This window comes from Myxocyprinus asiaticus, chromosome 29, assembly GCF_019703515.2.
Source record: "Myxocyprinus asiaticus isolate MX2 ecotype Aquarium Trade chromosome 29, UBuf_Myxa_2, whole genome shotgun sequence".
NCBI lineage: Eukaryota > Metazoa > Chordata > Actinopteri > Cypriniformes > Catostomidae > Myxocyprinus > Myxocyprinus asiaticus.
In genome coordinates this window covers 24,822,599-24,844,498 of record NC_059372.1, presented here as the reverse complement: position 1 = coordinate 24,844,498, position 21,900 = coordinate 24,822,599, and the positions used below count along the sequence as shown (strand labels likewise).

At 37.8% G+C, this 21,900-nt stretch overlaps 1 protein-coding gene across 1 annotated transcript in view; it reads right to left on the bottom strand.

Annotated features, from left to right (window-relative positions):
- The window catches only part of LOC127419681 (ephrin type-B receptor 2-like), a 108,461-nt gene that overhangs the window by 1,703 nt on the left and 84,858 nt on the right, over positions 1–21,900 (bottom strand). Inside the window, exons 6-15 of the mRNA XM_051661275.1 lie at positions 17,084–17,208; positions 16,773–16,935; positions 15,167–15,275; positions 14,961–15,025; positions 9,328–9,450; positions 8,722–8,969; positions 4,409–4,624; positions 3,773–3,922; positions 2,848–3,041; positions 1,625–1,780 (exon numbers count right to left, since the gene is read on the bottom strand). Coding sequence (XP_051517235.1) covers positions 1,625–1,780; positions 2,848–3,041; positions 3,773–3,922; positions 4,409–4,624; positions 8,722–8,969; positions 9,328–9,450; positions 14,961–15,025; positions 15,167–15,275; positions 16,773–16,935; positions 17,084–17,208 — 1,549 coding nt within the window. The remainder of the gene's footprint in view (positions 1–1,624; positions 1,781–2,847; positions 3,042–3,772; positions 3,923–4,408; positions 4,625–8,721; positions 8,970–9,327; positions 9,451–14,960; positions 15,026–15,166; positions 15,276–16,772; positions 16,936–17,083; positions 17,209–21,900) is intronic.

The window sequence follows — 21,900 nt, the reverse complement described above, 5'->3', positions numbered from 1 at the left end:
TGGGTTGACGGTCTCAGACGCGGAGGCAACTGGGATTCGTCCTCCGCCACCTGGACTGAGGCGAATCACTACGCGACCATGAGGACTTAAAAGCGCACTGGGAATTGGGCATTCCAAATTGGGAGAAAAAGGGGGAAAAAATAAAAAATCCTAAAAATTGATGGCAATATACTGTATGTGTACAGATGGACTAAATTGTGAAATTTTAAATAATATCAAGCTATAGAAATTTTTTAAATCAAATTGTTTATTACTGTGACGAGGCAGGCGAGGAATGAGGATCTAAATGCAGCTTTAATAAAACAAAGATAAACAAAGTAACTGAGAACATAAGAAAACCAAGCACAGCGCATCAAACAATACATGCAAAGACTGACAAACTAACCAGGGGAAACAAGGGCTTAAATACACAAGGGAAAACAATCAGGGAACAAGGAACACCTGGGGAAACAATCAGTGAGAACCAATATTGAAATAAAACTACAAAGCACTACAAAACTAACACAGGAAACAGGAACTAAACAAGAATTTCAACATAAATGTCTAGACAAAAACAGGGAACACATAACAATTATGTTTCCAGGAGTGTTAGTTATTCATGTTTTTGTGATGTTACAGACATTACATCAGAAATTAGCATAATTAATTTGGATTCAAAATAGTAGTCAGCATCATTCAATCACTGCCAACCATGTTAAAATAAAATTATACATAAAACATTCTACATCTATGTACTGATTACCATTGTCCCATGTCTGCATAATATGTTGAGTGGTCCAAACATTATCTGCAGCCTGAAACTGAACTTTTGGTCAGATTTTAGGAGTGAATGCACTTAGCTGGATAGAGAGTTATAGGATGCTCCCTTGCTCCCTATTTATTGAATGACTTAACCTGCAGTGTGCTGTCTGTCTGCACTGGTTTCAGAACAGTTCAAAATGCACCTTATTTTCATCCTAACTCCATATAAAGCCTCTGAAAGCAAAAAGTTTCATCTTTTGGATGAATCCATTGATTCAAAATGTGATAATGCACAGTAAATATATGATTTCTAGGGAAAAAATGCGCTAAAGCACACAAGTGTGCATTGTGTTTAGCAGCTTGGTGTTTTGCTTAAAATCACTCAAATTTAAAAAATGGCATATTGGATGGAACTAGAGAATCTAATCTTTTGACTCAAACAGGTTTCAATGTAAAAACGTAATTAGGTTTCTTTCCAGATGTAGTTTTGTTGGCGCTTCTCCCAAAGACAAACTCCGCTGTGATTGACGCCATGTTGTTTTGTCACATGACTCCATACGTTGAATGTTTAACCCTTTACTGACAGCCCAGAGTCTTCTGAACTGACATCAGTCGATTAAAGTGAATTTAAATTATGCATTGCGAATAGCGAAGAAAAAATACAACGTTAACGCATGTGTACGTGGGGTCGCACGTGATTAAAGAACCCACTGAATTAGAGGATCAACTGCATAATGTCAAACCCAAACAATGTGATGTAAGCAGACAAGCAGATCTAATTTACAGTAATATTTTCAGGTGCCTACAGCATCTGGTGTTGTAACATAATAATGAAAATGAGCAATATGAATATGGTGAGTGCAGTAAGACAGTGAAATCATACTCCATAGTCATTTGAGACACAGCTTCAAAGGTGGTGAGGTCTTCATTGGCAAAGTTCTCCTTGTACTGGCCCATTTTGATGGCATCTAGCCACTCATCCACTGTGCTGAAGCTGGAGAAGTCTGGTGTGCTGCGGTCCAGCAGAGGTAGATGTACGCTATAAAGCACCAACAGAAACAGCATCACTTTAGATGTGACTACTATCATATTATATCAATAAGTGTATTCTGGAGATATGGAAGCTTTTTATAGACCCATCATGAAATCTTTGAACTTTTTCTCTATTAAAATACAGTATAACGTTATTTACTAATAGACTATGTGCCACACTGAACACTTATTAAAGGGTTAGTTCACCCTAAAATGAAAATTATCTCATCATTTACTACCATCCCAGGTATATATGATTTTCTTTCTTCTGCTGAACACAAAGATTTTTAGAAGAATATTTCAGCTCTGTAGGCCTATACTATGAAAGTGAATGGTGGCCAGGCTTTTGAAGCTCCAAAAAAGCAAAAAAAGGTCAGCATAAAAGTAATCCATCAGACTCCAGTGGTTTAGTCAATGTCTTCTGAAGCAATCAGGTTGGTTTTGGGTGAGAACAGACCAAAACGTTACTCCTTTTTCACTTTACATCTTGACAGCAGTCTCCTTGGTGATCATGATTTCAAGCTCCATTACATGTCATATAGCGCCATCTAGTGCTCTGTGCATGTGTCAAACACTAGGATGTGTAATCGAGCTTGAAATCATGATCATGCCTAGAGACTGCAATGGCAAGGTGTACAGTGAAAAAGGAGTTACATTTTGGTCTGTACTCATCCAAAACCGATTGGATCGCTTCAGAAGACATTATACCACTGGAGTCTTATGGATTTCTTTTATGCTAACTTTATCTCCTTTTTGGAGCTTCAAAGTTTTGTTCACCAATCACTTGCATTGTATAAATCTACAGAGCTGAGATATTCTTCTAAAAATCCTTGTTTGTGTTCAGCAGAAGAAAGAAAGTCATACACATGTGGGATGGCATGAGGGTGAGTAGATGATGAGAGAAGTTTCATTTTTGTGTGAATTATCCCTAAAATAAGACTGTTCTGAATTCTGGCCATATTGATTATTTTTTCTTAGATTATACGATTCAGACTAATGACACTGCTCACAATTCTTGTTGTCCCTGGTCTGTGCTGAATATTCTTGATTTCACCCCAGAATAAAATGTCTTACCCTGAAGAGAGTGGGGTGGTGGCCTTCAGGCTACTTGGATTACGGATCATTTTATCCAGAGTGTTTACAATCTGACCAAATTTCGGGCGGTTGTTTCGGTCCTTCTGCCAGCAGTCCAACATTAGTTGGTGCAGTGCACTTGGGCAGTCCATAGGAGGAGGTAACCTATAATCCTGCTCTATGGCATTTATGACCTTGAGTGGTGAAAACAGAAGTGGAGTGAAACTGCCAATTAAACAGGTTATGCCTAGCATTACCAAGAGACAACTAAACATTGGGGTCCAAAATTTCTGAGATCACTAGTGAAAATACTATTTAGCATTTTTCTAATTCAAAAGATTTTTCATTACAGATTATATTATCAGCGCAACAATTTACATGAAAAATTAATATGAATTTGATAATTTCTTAGTATTTGGGATGCCCTCCTTGAGCTTTAATGACAGCATGCACTTGGACAGGCATGGTCTCCATAAGTTTGTGCAAAACCTGATAATCTATGTTATACCAGAATTTGGAAAGTAAGGAAATCGGACCTTTTGTACATAAAACAAAAGTTAGCAAGTTTAATGTCACTTATCTGATTAGTCCTAAAATAGAACAGAATTTTAAATATTTCTTATTTCTTTTAAATAATAACTTTCCTCTGTTTAATATGTTTCAAAATTCTACAACTTTGTTTATTTCCATTTTAAAATTAGATTTAGAATTTCAGATTTAAATGTGCTCTCAGACTTTTCAATCCCACTTCATATTCTTTTATTAACCTGCAGCTAGCTTTTCTTGATATCATTTGTCCACTAGGGGTCATCCTAATCCAGAAGTTTGTACACATCTCCTACAATGAGCTTTATCAAGACTATGATTTTACAATATTTTTACAACTCAGTATAAACAAGTAATCATATAAGTAAAACATCCATACATCTTGATTACTCATGTCCCAGTAAGGTCTCTCTCCATAGGACATGACCTCCCACATTACGATCCCATAGCTCCATACATCACTGGAGGAGGTAAACTTCCTGTACTGGATGGCCTCAGGAGCAGTCCATCGTATTGGAATTTTCCCTCCCTGTGTGGATAATGAATACAGTTAGAAAGGACATGAATTGAAAACACAATGCATTTATAGGGGTATTAAACAAGACTATTTCCCTGGCCATATGGCATACAGTAGGTCATATAAACCATGTATAGACTTGTTCAGATTATAGTCATAAAATCAGGCAGAGAATTAGCATTTTCGAGTCATGGGTTTCCTCTGGAACTTACAAACAGGTTTTTAGAATAGTGGTTTTAAATTTATGAGTAAAATAGGGTCTGTGGTTAACATTATTTTAAGAGACTTTCACGTTTTGTCCATAAATTACACATCCATAACTCAAACTGAATGTCTCTTCAAATAATGTGAATAACAGACCTTATTTTGTTAATAAATCAAAAACTTCTATTCTAAAAAACACTGGAAATTCCTAAGGGAACTTGGCATTCCGGGCTGGCCTACAAAGTGTCGTCATGACTAAACAACTCAATTGAAAATGCTGAGGCACAGACTCACCAGGGCGCTTGTGTATGTAGGATCTGATGTGTCATCTTCCAGAAAGCGGGAAAGCCCGAAGTCAGATACTTTGCAGACTAGATTGCTATTTACCAGGATGTTGCGGGCAGCCAGATCACGATGTACGTAGTTCATGTCACAGAGGTACTTCACGCCCGCTGCAATGCCACGCAGCATGCCCACCAACTGAATCACTGTGAACTGGCCATCATTTTGCTAACAGGGCAAAAAAAGAATAGATAAATACAAACTAGATATATAAAATTCTATGTATATGAGAGGTGCACATACAGTGGCCTCAAAAGAATTTGAACACTTAAGATACTCTTCAAAATGCTAGAGCTTTTTTCAGAACTTCGTTTATTATTTTTAGTGGATGTATGAAGTCAGTTCCCCTCAAGGTCACACAAGTGTCTTAGCAGAGTAACCACAGGTGTACTGTAGTTCATCACAGTAACTATGAACATGCTACACTAACGTATGACAACCAGAAAGTGGCACAATACTTTGTCTTAATTTTGAACAATATATCTATTATTTTATAGTTTTAACCCTAACAAACTTCTATTGGTGAAATGTTTAGCTTTAAAAGTGTGCTTGTGCTGTTTTTAAAATAAATGCCTCTTGGTTGTATATTTTTTGTTATCTAGTGCAATAACATTTATATATTTTTAATTGTAGCTTAAGCGTCCAAATACTAAGCTTTCTAGCAGTAAAAAACATAATTGTTCTATAAGCTCATGTTGCAGTCCTGTGGCATAGCATCTGGTCTTTCAATCTCTTCTGTCCAGCTGTGCCTCCAGTCAGACACATCTGGGCCATGCCCAATGGGATCCCAGGTCAACTAACAGCAGCCCAAGGACAAGTGCCTTCATACAATGTGAGATAACAGTTGAAATTAAGTGGATTTTGAGAAATAGTCGGCTATAGGTAAAAATCTACATTATGGTTAAAATATTTATGTACTGTAAGTAATAATTGATGACGGGCCGATGAATTATGTAAGGAATAATTGATGACGGACCGTTGAATTATTGAAAAATAATGCACACCCCGGAGGTAGTAATGCGGCCATGATGCGTGAGCGGAGTTACACCTTGGGTGTGCATTTTTTTCAATATTTCAACAGGCCAGAGTCAATTATTCCACTTATACCATGGTTACCACACCTCAAGACATCATGCAGGGTTTTATCTCAAGACATTTTATGGTTTTCATCCTTAAAACACTCTTGCGAGTGGAACTATTTTCTTCCGCTACAGATTCAGCGTCTTGATTTGATACAGCCTGAGCCTCCGTTGCAAGTTCAAAAATGTCACTTTAGAACTAGCAACGGAGGATTACGATGCTTGTGCTGCTTTACTACAGCACTTACTGAAGTAACAAGGTAGAGCGTTTGTGTGTTTGTGTGCATGTGTACACATGAGTGAAAGCAAGAGAAAGAAAGAGAAATCGTGTGTTGAATTACCAGTGCTTGTGGCACTCGTCATCAAAAAATTGCTTCAAATCGCAAAGATGTGCGGTAAGTTTAAGTATATTTCTCAGTGTCACCATTTTTGTATAAAGCTTTCCTGTTGCTACACAATGTGTGTGTGTGTGTGGATGAGACAAGAGCGAAGTAGAACGAGAGAGAGAGCAAGGGCACGTTTCAACTGAAATTGAAATAAAATTAGGATATTATAGGCATCGTTTGTCGTTCTTATCCGATTAACTTAGCCAATGTTTTATATGGTTTTGCTGTGGTAGCCTGTACTGCTCTTTGAAGTAACTGAAGTAATTTGGTGAAGTGATATGGAACCATTATGTGGTCAAGACCTGAAACTTCTTCAGAGCAGTGCATTAACTGGAAAATAATTGCACACCTTAGAACGTCTGCTAACCAATCAAAATCAAGCCTCAACAGAACTGTATAAATAAATTATAACTAATAATTTATACAATAGGTTATTTTTTATTTGGATGTCATGTATCCAAATGTACGGAACAGAAAAAGTAATTTAGCATTTAAATAATAATAATAATAATAATAAAATTACATTAAAATCATTAAAAAAGGGGGCCTGGGTAGCTCAGCGAGTACTGACACTGACTACCTCCCCTGGAGTCGTGAGTTCAAATCCAGGGTGTGCTGAGTGACTCCAGCCAGGTCTCCTAAGCAACCAAATTTGCCCGGTTGCTAGGGAGGGTAAAGTCACATTGGGTAACCACCTCGTGGTCGCAATTAGTGGTTCTCACTCTCAGTTGGGCGCGTGGTAAGTTGTGCGTGGTTCACGGAGAGTAGCATGAGCCTCCACGTGCTGTGAGTCTCCATGGTGTCATGCACAGCGAGCCATGTGATAAGATGCGCGGATTGACTGTCTCAGAAGCGGAGGCAACTGAGACTTGTCCTCTGCCACCCGGATTGAGGTGAGTAACCGTGCCATCATGAGGACCTACTAAGTAGTAGGAATTGGGCATTCCAAATTGGGAGAAAAGGGATAAAAATATATATAATAATAATAAAACAAATAAAATAAAATCATTAAAAAAAGTTTTTGTAACCTTGAGTAAATACAATGATAAACACACAAATCCAATATAAAAGCCGAAGTGTGCATTTTTGTTGTTGTTATTATTAACGATAAGTAAACCCTTTGTAGGTTGATTTCCTCAACGTGTAAACATTGTGGCTCTGTGGTGCTTTAAAAAAACATTACTTTGTTTGAGTATCTCGACCATTCCAACACAGCAAAATTGGCTCCACCAATGGTGTGAGTTTGGGGCAGGACTATCTATTTTTCTGACCAAAGACAGATGGGAGTAGCATTTGGGAAATCTGTGTAAAAACAGTCATTATTATGAAGTTTCCTTTGGTGATGATATTAGTCCATAAATTACACACAGGGTTGGGCTGAATACTAAATACTCTCCTCTTAAATGTATTTAGTAATGTATTTCTATAAATCACATAAAAAAGTAATGTATTCAGAGTACAAGTATATTTTCAGAATTCAAAGAATTGTGTGATATGTCATTATCTTATCTGAACATCTCCACTATTAACAAGTGACTCTGAACACTGAGCTAGCTATTTTAAATTAGCACTATCTTGATTTCTTTAAATTAGACATGGAGTTGGACATTTATGTTTTTCTTTATGGACGGCAAAAGGCAAACAGAAGCCAGTTTGTGGTGAACTATAATATCTCGTCCACTTTCCAACAAGAAAAATGCTGCCTGTATATCCAAGACCCAAAAACCCCTAGCTGTGACATTGTGGCTACCAAGCAGGGTTGTTTGTTAATGTTCAGAATGACATTTTTCAAGTTTTAACTATTTTTTCTTCTTAACCCATTATTTGATTGGAGTGAAAAAGATTAATACATTTTGACAGAAAATTGTATACGAAATCCAAATTAACCATATTTCTGATATGATAACTGGATGCCACTTGCAGAAATTAAACATGCAACATAGTGAGGTCCTGTGACAACAGTGCAGTGCAGTAAATACATTTAAACTAGGCTTGCTTCCATATTTAGGCCTTTTTATTACTTGTATTTCTTGTATTGTATTTCTACTTCTTGTATTACTGACACTTTTTTGTATGCTTTAATTCTTTTATTATGATATTGTCAATTTTAGATTTTTTGTGAATCACTTCATATGATATGTTAAATAAATGTATTTAAACAGCAATTACAATCGCAGGAAACAATGTATCACGCACTCGAATGTAATATTTGTATAAAAGTGTGGCTGTATTGATTCTGGTGCACATCTGACAGTGCGCTGATTAATACAACAACATTCCGGTGTGGTTGCCAGATATTCAATCAAGGAATCATTATACATGATTAATATGTTGTATTTTCATTATCCAGTGTCTACCATCAAACCTTTTGGTGACAACGTTCCATTTTTAATGTATCCCAAAAACCACAACCCGTGAATGTGTTTTCAAAATAGCCCAATTTGGCATTAAAACCCTGGCAACACCGCAGCTTCTCTGGGGAAGAGACAGCGAGAGGACAAGTGTGCAGTGCGCAGCCACGCTGTTCAGGAAAAAAGTCTTATTTTGTGGTCAATATGAGAGAAGTATTCTTAAAGTATTCTAACACAATTTTTATAAAGTAACTGTATTCTGAATACAGGTGCTTGAAAACATAACGGGGGCTGAATACTGATACTTCATTTTTGTATTCTGAATACATAATGCCGTTACATGTATTCCGTTACAACCCAACCCTGATTACACACGTCAGCTTCAACTGGCACATGCAGCACAATTAATGTTGTTGTCTTTATTTCCTTGCTCAGACAATGAAACACACCCGAAGGAAGGAGTCCAGTGATCCATTCTCCATGAATTCAGTGATGATCATAACTGGGGTGTTCTTGGTCACCACTCCTTCGAGGTGGATGATGTTGGGATGGTCAAACTGACCCATGATGCTGGCTTCACTCAGGAAATCTCGCCGCTGTTTCTCAGTGTAGCCTGATTTCAGAGTCTTAATGGCCACCAGAATCTCCCGTTTCCCAGGAAGCCTGAGGTTACCGCTACATACCTCTCCAAACTCACCTAACAGAAGAATACAAAGTTATCCCATATTACAGACCAGTTGATGTGGAAATTGTGCATAATGAAATTATGTAACTTAATTCATTTAGCTGAAAATAATTAAATTAACAGCCTGGTTTACTAAAGGTTTGTTGCTCCTTTAATATAATTAAAGGTGTCAACACAAAAAGCTGCAGTTCTTGGTTTGCTAAACGCTTGATTATTAACAGTTGATCTGTTATATGCAGTCGAGTAGCCAGTTGAGAAGCAAAAGTGGTTGGTTGAACTGCAATTCAGCACTTTAGTAATCCAGATATATTACACTGCAGTGTTACATTTGTATTAAATCTACAACTGCGATGTGAACAGTGATTTTCACCTGCACCAATAACTTGCTCAATCTTCACACAGGACACATCTAATTCTTTGGCAAACTCCCGCACGGCCTCATTGGGGTCCTCATACGTGAAAGGATCAATGTAGATCTTCACTCCTGGAGACACTTGGAAAGAGAAACAGGAGCTGCAGTGTATGTAACAAAAATACAGTAGGTGCACTATATTGTAATAAGTAGTATCTCTGCATGGCGCTGTTGGGCAAAATGCCTGGCATAATCATATATTATTTCTTGAAATAAATGTATTTTCCACATTTTAAACTAAGTCCATTAAACAAGACAACAGTAGATATTATTTTGAGAAATTCTATAATTATTTAGGTCTGTTACGTGAAAGCCATTTAATCTAACTCATTTGCTATGCATGGGGTTAGCCCACTATCCTCAGTGTTAATCAACGGAGATCTGGAGAATGTACTTTAAGCTTTTGCTTTTTTTACTTGGTTTTTTACCAATGAGTTCTAGGGTGAAAGTTCTACCTGTCAATCAAACGCTGTGCTAAAACAAGTTTCAAGTTAACTTTGCGCATACATACAAGCACAAGTTCACTAAACCGACACAGATGAGAAGGACACACATATCACAGCTTAGTTAATACATTTACTCCACAAAAATAATTGAGTATTCCGCTCTAAACGTCATGTTTGCCCTTATATTAAATGCAAGTATAACGGGCAGAAACAATGCACTGCTTTTTTCACACTTTCTTTTTGTTATTATGCTTTTTTGCGCTTTATTATCATGCATTAACACACTGACGTAATGGTTGAAGTATGCAGTCATGAAATCAGAGCCTCCCTGAAAAAACAACTGGTCAAAAGTAGGGATGGGAATCTTAAAGAATTGAACGATTCCAGTTCCGATTTCAATTCCTCTTAAAGGAAAAGTTTCTCATTTAGAGACTTTCTTTCTTCAGCAGAACACAAATGAAGATTTTTAGAAGAATTTCTCAGCTCTTTTGGTCTATACAATGCAAGTGAATGGATGCCACAATTTTGAAGCTCCAAATATCACATATGTCAGCATTAAAGTAATCCATATGACTCCAAATCAATGTCTTCAGAAGTGATTTGACAGGTGAGGGTGAGAAACAGATCAATATCTATTCTCCTCACTGCTCAGTCAATATTTCACTTTCACATTCTTTTTCTTGTGTTTTTGGTGATTCGCATTCTTCATGCATATCGCCACCTACTGGGCAGGGAGAAGAATTTCTAGCAAAACTGGACTTAAATATTGATCGGTTTCTCACCTACACCTATCATTGTCATGTGTATTTTGTTGGTTCATGTTTTTCATATCTTTTATTTAGAAATTTCTAGTTCCTGTTTCTTGTCATGTGGTTCTCTTGTCATGTGATTTCATGTTTCCCTCCATGTTCATGTGTCTTGTTTTCATTGGTTGATTGTCTTGTTATCTTGTTTAGAGTTCTTTGTGTTTTTTGGCTACCTTTGTCATGTGTTCTCCCATGTCATGTATTTAACCCTCATGTTTTCCATGGTCCATTGTGAGGTATTGATTGTTTGTAACTTTGGTTGTGTATTCAAGTTTGTCAAGTCTAGTTATGCCAAGCCAAGTTTGTTATGTCAAGTTCATGTTTATTTATGATTGTAGTTAGGGTTTTGGATACACTGTTGGAATAAATTTGCACTTGGGTTCTTTACTTCATCGTCATCTTCTTTTCGTCATTTTCATTGCTGCCAACAACGTTACAGAATACCTGACCTCAATATGAACCCAGCAATCCAGCTTCTTCGACTTCACCAGGGGAATCATCCTCTGGAGGATTACGTGGAGGACTTTTGTGCTCTGGCATGCCAGGTGGACTTTAATGAGGTTGCCCTCAAATATATTTTTCGTTTTGGACTGACTGAGTCTCTCTCTTTGCTAATGCCAGGCGGTCAGAATACCCACAGCCTGGCTCAATATATCGACCTCACCCTGCAGATTATTGGTTCCACATTCACTGTGGGGGAGGCGGATGCCGAGCTAGAGTTCCACGTCATGGCCGCCGAGCCAGAGTCCCACGTCATGGCCGCCGAGCCAGAGTCCCACGTCATGGCCGCTGAGCTAGCACCATCTTTTGCCCTGGATCCTCAGCCTGCTCCATGCCACGTCACAGCCACGCCTGAGCCTGCTCCATGCCACGTCACAGCCACGCCTGAGTCTGCTCCATGCCAAGTCACAGCCACGCCTGAGTCTGTTCTACATCATGTCATAGCCACATCTGAGCTATTGGACCTGGAGAAGGTTCCCGCTCTTGTACCCACCCTATGGATGTTTCCTCAGGATCAGACAAGGGGAACTTCCGACCCTGGCCTTGGTTCTCAGAGCCCTCAGTTTCACCTTGGCTCTATGTCCCTTCGGCTCCAACGTGGTCCTTCAGCCAATCAGCTTCACTGGGGTCCCTCGTCCCTCCAGCTCCACCTTGGTCAGTCGGTCACCTGGCTCCACCTGAGCTCTCCAATCCCACAGCTATGCTTAGTCAATCCGAGCCTGCAGCTCCACCGGGGACCTCCTTCCCTACGGCTCCGCCTTGGTCCTCAGTCCCACCAGCTCCGCCTCTGTCCTCCGATCCCCCAGCTCCACCTCGGTCCTCCGAGTCTTGGGTGCTACCTCAGTTCTCCGAACCCACGCTCCATGCCTGGTCTTGCCAAGCCACACGGTTTATGCCATGTTTTATGTGTTTGTTCATGTGTTGGGGTGTCGGGAGCCACCCCTTAGTGGGGGGGATATGTCGTGTATTTTGTTGGTTCATGTTTTTCATGTCTTTTTATTTATTTTATTTTTCAAATAAAAAAGTTATTTTGAAATTTCTAGTTCCTGTTTCTTGTCATGTGGTTCTTTTGTCATGTGATTTCATGTTTCCCTCCATGTTCATGTGTCTTGTTTTCATTGGTTGATTATCTTATCTTGTTTGTAGTTCTTTGTGTTTATTGGTTACCTTTGTCATGTGGTCTCCCATGTCATGTATTTAACTCATGTTTTCCATGGTCCATTGTGAGGTATTGATTGTTTGTAACTTTGGTTGTGTATTCAAGTTTATGTCAAGTCTAGTTATGCCAAGCCAAGTTTATGTTATATCAAGTTCATGTTTATGTTTATTTATGATTGTAGTTAGGGTTTTGGATACACTGTTGGAATAAATTTGCACTTGGGTTCTTTACTTCATCATCATCGTCTTTTTGTCATTGTCATTGCGGCCAACAACGTTACAGTCATATAAATTCTGAAGATATGGATTTAACCACAGGAGTCTTATGGATTATTTTTATGCTGCCTTTGTGCCTTTGGCACCCATTCACTTGCATTGTATGGACCTACAGAGCTGAAATATTATTTTACAAATCTTTGTTATGCAGAAGAAAGAAAGTCATACACATTTGAGATGGTATGATGGAGAGCAAGTGATGAGAGAATTTCCATTTTTGGATTCAGGTTCCTTAACGGTTCTAGTAACTATTCCAGTAATTCTTTTAGTACATTTGAGGAAGAATTAGTTGAAAATGAGAAATGCAATTCTTATTGAATTAACTGTCCTCTGCAGTCTGTTGCCAAGTGATGAGATCCTTTAAGATGTCCACAGAGCAGATATAAAAATCAGAAATAAATTTAATACAATTCTTGTAAAAGGTATTTGCTGACTTTTTAGAGACATAAATACAATCCAATAATTGATCCTAAGTAGGCTATATTTAAAGGAACACTCAATAATTTTTTCCTCAAAAAAAGTTTAACTCCTAAAGACATTAATTGTAATTTTGCAATATACTGTATGTAGGAAATCATGAGCACTCATTAAAATGAAGACTCCAGTCATATCAGTAACCTTATAAAAGCTGTTTTATTCTTCATGGAGAGGGTCCGCACATGGGGGCTGCCATGTTAGAATCACATGACCAGCCGAATACTACTCGCTTAATCTCAGTAACCGTCCTGTTATTAGAAACTTTCACTCATTGATTAAAGTAATCACGGCTGACTGTGAATACAGCATTTCTACAACGGCATCTGAAACTGAAAACTGTTGATTTTAAATGATGCTGCATCCAAGCCGCCTGGTGTCAGTGTAAGTCCAAGATGACACAAACACAAAAGTTACTGAGTGCACCTTTAAAATAATAATAATAAAAAAACAATAAGCAAAAAAGAAATGTGATGGCATATTTCTTACAATCATTTTTAAAAATAAATTACCTTGTATTACAAAACGTGTGTATCTTTAATTAAACATTATCATATGAACAACCAGTCAGTAACTGCATTGTTTGATTAAAGTCTCACAGCTCTAAAGTAACAAGAGTCATGACATAGCAGTAACAGTTCCAGAGACAGTTTAGACCATGTACTGTTGTCTAATGTTATACTTCAAGCTTGTAAGACTTCTACAGTTCTTATTTAATTTCTAGTTGGTCATTCATAACTTGCACATCAGCGTAAGATTAATACTCTACTGGACAATACCGGAACCGCTATATGTTTCGTGTCTGTAGATTCAAACGAACCGGCTCATCGGTTAAGAATCATAAACGTGTGATTTAAATTGTAAACCCAGTAGAGGGCAGCACTGCTGCTGAAATGCACTGCAGGAAACACTGTTAAGAGTATTTTAGTACGGTGTTCCAACTGCATCGGCTGAAAATTCACGCAGGAGAACTTAACGGAACTGCAAATCATGCAGATCATACGATTCTGGTATTTTATATCAGGCTTTTATGAAGCAGGATAAAATTATAAAGCAAACTACCTTTAAAAAAGAAAAATACATCTGCTGCCTTGATTTAATTTCCACACCCAATGAATAAAGACAATTTAAGCAGTTTATAGCTATAAATTGGGGTTTGCTTTCTGTTCCATGTAGATTAATTACCATTTGGATGTAAATGTGAACCCACTTTTAAATGAGATTTTATGATGATCAAGGTTGTAATGATTCTCATTTGCCCACTTCCAAAAAACATTTGATAATTTATGGTATAGAGAAAATAATCAATGTGGTAACCCAGAAATCATTTTGGTTACTCAGCAGAAACGCTGTCTGTCTGAAAGGATAATGCGAGCTATTTCAGTTCCGGTGCGGCTTACGTGTGTACTGCTTTGGCTTTCGGTATGAAACAGGCCTTTTATCGATTTAACAAACATGGCACTGACTCCTATGGCACATAATGCATGATATTGTATGTGCAAATGTACATAGCAAACAACTAAATAATACACTGGGAGTATTCAGTTCATGTACAAGGCAAGTGATGCTCCTTCAGTGAGAGGACATAAAACAGAAATTAATTATGCTTTCTGCGTGTTTGTAGATGCTGGGTAAACCAGCTTTAGTGCATATTTTACCAATGCCAGATAGACCCGCTCCATTACAACGCAGTTCAAAGCACGATACTGTATGATAAACATCTTCAAATTGTTACTGGTGCAATCAGGTGTCATGTCATGGTTTATAATTTATGTTTATACGTGTTGTGCAGCAGCCTGCTATTCTCGTTTAATGTCTTGAGTGTCTTGTTTAATAAGATTGAGGAAATATTATTAAGTCAGTTCGATCTATTGTGCTGACATGTTTACTGTCTGTGGGTAGATAAATCAGTCAGTAAATGGTTACTCACTGTGACCACTGGTGTAATGTTGGAGCTTGTCAGTGAATTCAGGTTCTGTCCTATCACTGCCTCTACTGATGAGTCACAGACAAAAAAAAAAAAAAAAAAACATTTAGTTAGTGCTAAAACTCAAAACTTCTTTGAAGATATGTCTTGAAGAGAAAGAGGAAACATTTGTTCTGTTTATTCCAGATCATGATTACCATCAGACTCACCGATTACAGACGATAATGAGCACAACCACAGCGATGAGAAAAACAACGCCAGCAGCAGCCGAGCCGATAATGAGGGGCAGTTTCTCCTGCAGGCTGGAGTTATACTCGTCTTCAAAGACAGTAACAACAAAAATCAGATCAGTTCAGGACAGATTTTTATTCACTTTAACAAAAAAAAAAAAAAAAAAAAAAAAGACAGACAGTCCGGCCCCTAACTCACGCCATTGATTGAGCCAATGTTGCTGTATTGGGCTGGTCGGGAAGCTCAAACAAACAGAGCAATGTCTTGATAGTGCCACAGAGCCACAGTGTTTACACTTTTCAAGGAAGTCATCCTACGAATGGCTTCCTTATAGTTGTCTATATATTAAGCTGGGATAGGAGAAAGTATTTTAAGACTGGAAAAAAATATAACTTCATAACTTCTGAACTAGTAACCACCTTGGGCAGATTCTAAGCTAGATTAATCGGTGGTGTAAGGAAGGTCTGCACTAAATTTCCAATAATTCAATGTTCCGCCGTCAATTATTCCCTACATATTTCACATGCGTGACATTCTCATAATAATTTTTAACAGTCAATTTATGGGTGCTGTCGGGCACTCCACAGAATTAATGTCTGCTAAACACAAATCTACATGCCTCCAAGTAGAAATGTCACATTTTTCATTTCTATTTGGTCACAGACGAGCAATCAAAGTAAACATGGCTTAATGTTTCAGACTTATATTCGAAATAAGCAGCGTGCTGGTTTGGCCACTGGCACATGTTTCTGGCTTTGCCCTTGGCACAAGGATCTATAGTTGTGCTCCAACTGACTGAGGTTAATGCCATTCCAGAGACGGGAAAGCAGTATTTGCCAGACTGTGGCAAGTGATCAAACCAACTGTTGACGATTTTGTTGAACTGTACAGAAACAATGTTCCCTCTAATTCTTGTTCTTGCAGAGCAAGACCGATTTCGCGGTTTTTAAATAAATTATTTTTCATTTATATAAAAAATGATATGTATGTGATTAATTATATGTTCCAATATTAATATGTTCCTGTAGCTCAACTGGTAGAGCATGGCGCTAGCAACGGCAAGATTATGGGTTTGATTCCCAGGGAACACACAAACTGATTAAATGTATACACTGAATGCACTGTAAGATGCTTTGGATGAAAGCGTCTGCATAAATGAAATGATTAATATACAATTAATAATACTTTATCCATCTAGAGGCCGTACTGATTTTACTGTTGTTATTTTTTTTTTTAAGTTATCTTATTCAAGATAACTTCAAATCTCTGTACTGTTCACATATTTATAAATGCTGCATATTTCCACAAAAGATTTCTAACAGTCTTAGTTCCAAACTGATAAAAAGCAATGGACATCAGGATGGACTCCAGTTAAATCAAGAAATCTCTAACTTCTTCCCATACATTTTTGAGTCTGCCTTTAAATGATATTTCCATCAGCGCTGTAGCAGATGTGCCCCACTTAGAGGGAACATTGTACTGAACTGTACATAATAAAACATGCATCAGATAAGATAAAGCCTTAGGAAGGCAGAATAGCCAAATTGATGTGTCTGGTGTTGAAAGATTCTTAAAGTCCAATACCTTCAGTCATCGTTTGGAAGTACATCTTCCCACTGAAACGTCCAAATCCCGCCACTGTGCGGGCTCGCACTTGAAACACGTAAATGGTCCCTGGCTTCAGGCCCCGGATAACTGCTGTATTAGTTAGACTCCGCAGTTCAGAAGAGTTCAACTCAGCCATATTCTGAGACAGATCAGAGATCATAATGAAAGTGATGTTTAGAATAATAAAATGGTCCACATATTAGAAGAAAAGTCAAAGATTAGGTTCCATTTCCTCCAGGTAAAGAGTTGGATCATTTTCAGCAAGTTAGTGTGTGATGCGTTATTACCTTCTCATAATATTGCAGTTCGTAGTCTAAAATGACTCCATTAGGCTGGGCTGGCTGGGACCAGGACAATGTGATACTATCCACAGTCCGACTGACCTGATGCATGATGGAAACAGCAGATGGAGCTGCAGAGAGAATGATAAAAAGGGAAAAAGCAGAAATAAATAAAGCTGAACAGACAGATTTGATTAATCAAAATTTGATGAATTACTGCTGCCATGATCAATAGAAAAGGTACACATACTGTACATCTCTTCTAAACAGAACTCCATCTACTGCCTGCTTTCCATGGGTGGTAATAGTGCAATATAGATAAATAAAGATCTAATTTGTGTTTGTAAGACCATAGGCACCGTTATCTTCAGTTGTTTTTAATTGTGTCTGGATTTAAATAATGAATGCAGAGAGTGCACTGATTTTGCACTGACATCTGGAAAGCACTGCAGCGGCATACAAATTTCTCCCATTCACATCAGCATTTCCAACAAAGCACATAAGATTCCCATTAACACCTTAAAATGACATCCATCTCTATGATATCCATGTCTATGGTTCTCCAGCTTGGACTCACATACTAGTTGGCCACTGTACAGCACTCACATTTCTCTGGCAACAGTGCAATTTTGGGTATAGAGGAGCTATTATATCAGCTATAGCTTCAGGCCAGCTACTAACTGGAAAAAAGACTCTGGAAACCCATGTAACACTTCATTATTATTTACTAGCACAGAGAAGCAAAAGACAAGCGCGAAAGTTGGCAAAGCCTGTGGCTGGTGGTAAAACTACGCACACAGTTTAAAGATGAAACAAATCACAGTGCCTTAAAGCCAATCGATGCCTTTAACTGGGTTCAGCCGCAGCAGCAGTGGGCAGCAGAGTACATGAGGTTTTGCTCCTGGCATGCTTGCTTTGCTGTGTAGGGAGGAAAGTTTATTGGCCAAATACTGATTCCTGACATGCATAAAATATAATAGGTAACATATTATTTCAGTGTTTTAAGAGCACTTTAGTTGTTTTGAAAATAAATTCATCCATATGAAGAAAATTTCATTGAAACTCACATATGCCATCTCTGTGTAATTAAAGGCATAGTTCACTTAGCAATACAAGTTTGGAACAACATGAGGGCGAGTAAATGACAGAATTTAAGTTTATGTGTGAACTACTGCATCCCTTTAAAGGGATAGTTCCCCCCAAATTGAAAATTCTCTTATCATATACTCACCCTCATGCCCTCCCAGTTGTGTATGACATTCTTACATCTGCTGAACACAAATGAAGATTTTTAGAGGAACATCTCAGCTCTGTAGGTCCATACAATGCAAGTGAATGATGACCAGACCTTTGAAACTCCAAAAAGCACATAAAAATAATCCATAAGACTCCAGTGGTTAAATCCATATCTTCAGAAGCAATATTATAGGTGTGGGTGAGAAACACATATTTAAGATATATATATATATGAGAGAGAGAGAGAGAGAGAGAGAGAGAGTGTATATATTAAGATACATATCAATATTTAAGTCCTTTATACAATAAATTCTCCTCTCTGCCCAGTAGGTGGCGATATGCACAAAGAATGCGAACTGCCAAAAACAAAAGAATGTGAAAATGGAGATAAATAGTAAAAAAGGACTTGTATAAATACTGATCTGTTTCTCACCCACACCTACCATACAGCTTCTGAAGATATAGATTTAACCACTGGAGTCTGATGGATTACTTTTATGCTGCCTTTATTTGCTTATGGAGCTTCAAAGTTTGGTACCCATTTACTTGCATTGTATGGACCTACAGAGCAGAGATATTCTTCTAAAAATCTTAATTTGTGTTCAGCAGAAGAAAGAAAGTCATACACATCTGGGAGGGCATGAGTGTGAGTAAATGAGAATTTTCATTTTTGGGTGAACTATTCCTTCAAGCCATATAAAAGAAGTTTTTATTTCTATGTATGGTTGACATACAGTTGATGGTTGATTGCTTGGAGAGTTCAAGGCCTCAGATTGTTATATATTCTCTCATTCTCTTACATAGCTGTTGCTGACCAGAGCTTAGAAATATTATACAGACAATGGTGTGTAAAATATATGTCTTTTGCTATTTAGTTTCACGGTAAACTTCGATCTTGGGCTTTGATTAAGTGTTTTTCCATATGTTCGTTTTAATGAACAGAGCAGGCTCTGTGTTTTGACTCACTGAATTAAATTCAGGGATGGTATGTTAAGAGGATGGAACTGTTGAGAGTAGAGTGTGCCATTGTGTACGTTTGAGAGACTCAACCAAACAAGACTAGGAATGAGAGATGTGATTAGACTAGCACATCAAATACGAAGACAAACCATTTCAAACAATTACAAAATTCAATTCATCAGACACATGTAACATTTTAACCCCCATTCATTGCAAATCTGTTAGGCTACACTGACAGTGCTGCACTTTTGGTCATTATCAGGCCCACATAAATGCAGAACTCTGCAGAAAGCTTAACATTTTTTCACAGAATTGAAAAACTCGTCATTTGCACAGTTCTACACATCCCTCGTGTGTTTGTTCATAAATACTTTGGCTAATGTGATAGCTCTTTTTAACACATTTTACCACATTTTCTGTAAATCCTTTTGACAGAATTCCACCAAAAATTCCCCTCAGAATCAGTGCAGAAAAGCAAAATAGATCAGTAGATTCTGGCTGGGTCAGGTCATTATTACTGGCGAGCAAAATTCATGCACATTTTTTTTATTATTATTGGCTCAAATGTTAAAATATTTGCTTTGATGAAGTCACGGAGAAAAAAAACATTATTAAATAATTGTTATAATAATTGACTTGGGTTAAAATTTACTTGCAAGATCCTGAAAATCCATATAAAATAAGCTTATATAAACTAAATTAACTTGGCAAAACGCACATGGCTATAACAATTTATATTGCTATTAACCTTTGAATCTTGTTTAAGTATGCTTGATTGCTTTGAATAAATACAACATTGTTTTAGAAGGAATACAGTGCCCTAAAGTTTAAGTAAAGAAACCCCAGAACTTCTGTAAACAATCCACCACAGGTATGCGGCTATAAAATGGACGAAGCCATTATATGAAAATCAAGTTCTCTTGATTTGATGAGCTGATCGGTTTTCCAAAGACTATGCAGTAATAGGAACTTCATCATTTGGCTGCTCTCTTTGACTGCAATTTATGAGAAACACAAGCGGTACTCTTAAAAACACAAATTCATATGTCCTTGTGGTATTCTGGAGAAGAATAAGTAAAACTGATTATGAGGTTTTCCATCTGAAAAGGGTCTCAGAACCATTTTATTCTCCAGAAAAAAAAAATTCCACTGTGGCAAATGACGAAATTATTTCCTAGATTATCAAAATAATCAATTAAAACAATGTATTAAAGACGTAAAAAAATTAATTTGCATACAAACACTACAGGCCTAGGATTTCTAAAATGAGTATCTATGAGTTTGCTAAAGGGAGGACAGAGGGCAACTCACTAAGAATTATTTGTGTCCGCTGACAATGTTGTTTATTTGCTAAAGGAATTATGCAAAGCATGTAACTCACCCAAAAAGAAAATTTTCTGAATGGAATTTGCATCTGGCAATTTCCCTTACAGGCTGTTCTGTGTGCCTTCATGTGTTTTTAGTGCTAAATAAAGAAAATGAGCTTCTCTCAGTGCTTCGATGCGCAACACATGTCAAGATTTAGCATATGCCTTCAAAAGACTTTTGTGCTGCGCCCCAATTTGCCTACATATACTATGCCCTTAAAGTGTGTACTGTTTGTGTGATGGAAAAGAGTTTCCTTATTAGTGTGCAGCAAAAAAGTGTGCAACATGATGAACTGATGATGTGCCATTGGTCTCACCGCTATGTTTGTAGTTTTCACATAAGACAATTGTAGTTTTGAAGCGAACGGTCAAACTCCACTTCTGTCGGGCTGACACTGTGGGCAATATTAGCCAAAAAAAAGTGTTCATGAATCCACAATTCAAAAATCTACTGGAAATAGTAGACTATCCTTGCAACTTTGGGACACTCATTTCAAGAAACTATGACTTAGGACACACTAATTATAATCTGATACTATTTAGGGTGGACAGGGTGCGGATTGGGATGCAGGGTTGGAATATCATGCAGGAGTTGCATAGACTAGTTTTATGATACTTCTGTCCTTTTTCTTGTCCTTTTTACTAACTAACCACTGTACCAATTTTCTTATACAACATTTTTTTTTTATTTACATTTATGACCATTCCTAGCTTGATGTGTTCTCAAGTATTCTTAAATAAAACGTATTAATACATTCCTGAGTGCCATGTAAAATCACTGGCTGCGATACTATTTAGGGCAGATAGGGTGTGGATTGGGATGCAGGGTTGGAATATGATGCAGGAGTTGCATAGACTCACTCAGGCTCTGGCTCAACAAAGGTTCTGGCATTGTCACTCTGTGTTTGGTAGGACATGGGCGGTGTGAGGTGGAGTTTTGTATTTTAATGGCAGCAGTGAGGCAGTAATGTGGACTGACAGGCACACCAGTGGAGCCCCAGCCTCCAGTGATAGGGCCAGCGAGTTCACTGTAGCACAGCCAGGGGCACGGCTCTCATTAAAATGCTCTATTAAACACTATTGTGTTCCTTTTGAGCCAGCTCTTTTTTTACTGACATTTAAAATCCCTGTACAGAACAATATGATGAGTGCTGTGGACTAGCTTTCAGTTCTCAGATAAAAATGATGGAACATGGGAAACTCAATCAGGAGAAGAGATGCCAACACATCAGTTTCCTGATGGGGTCCTATAAAATTGAA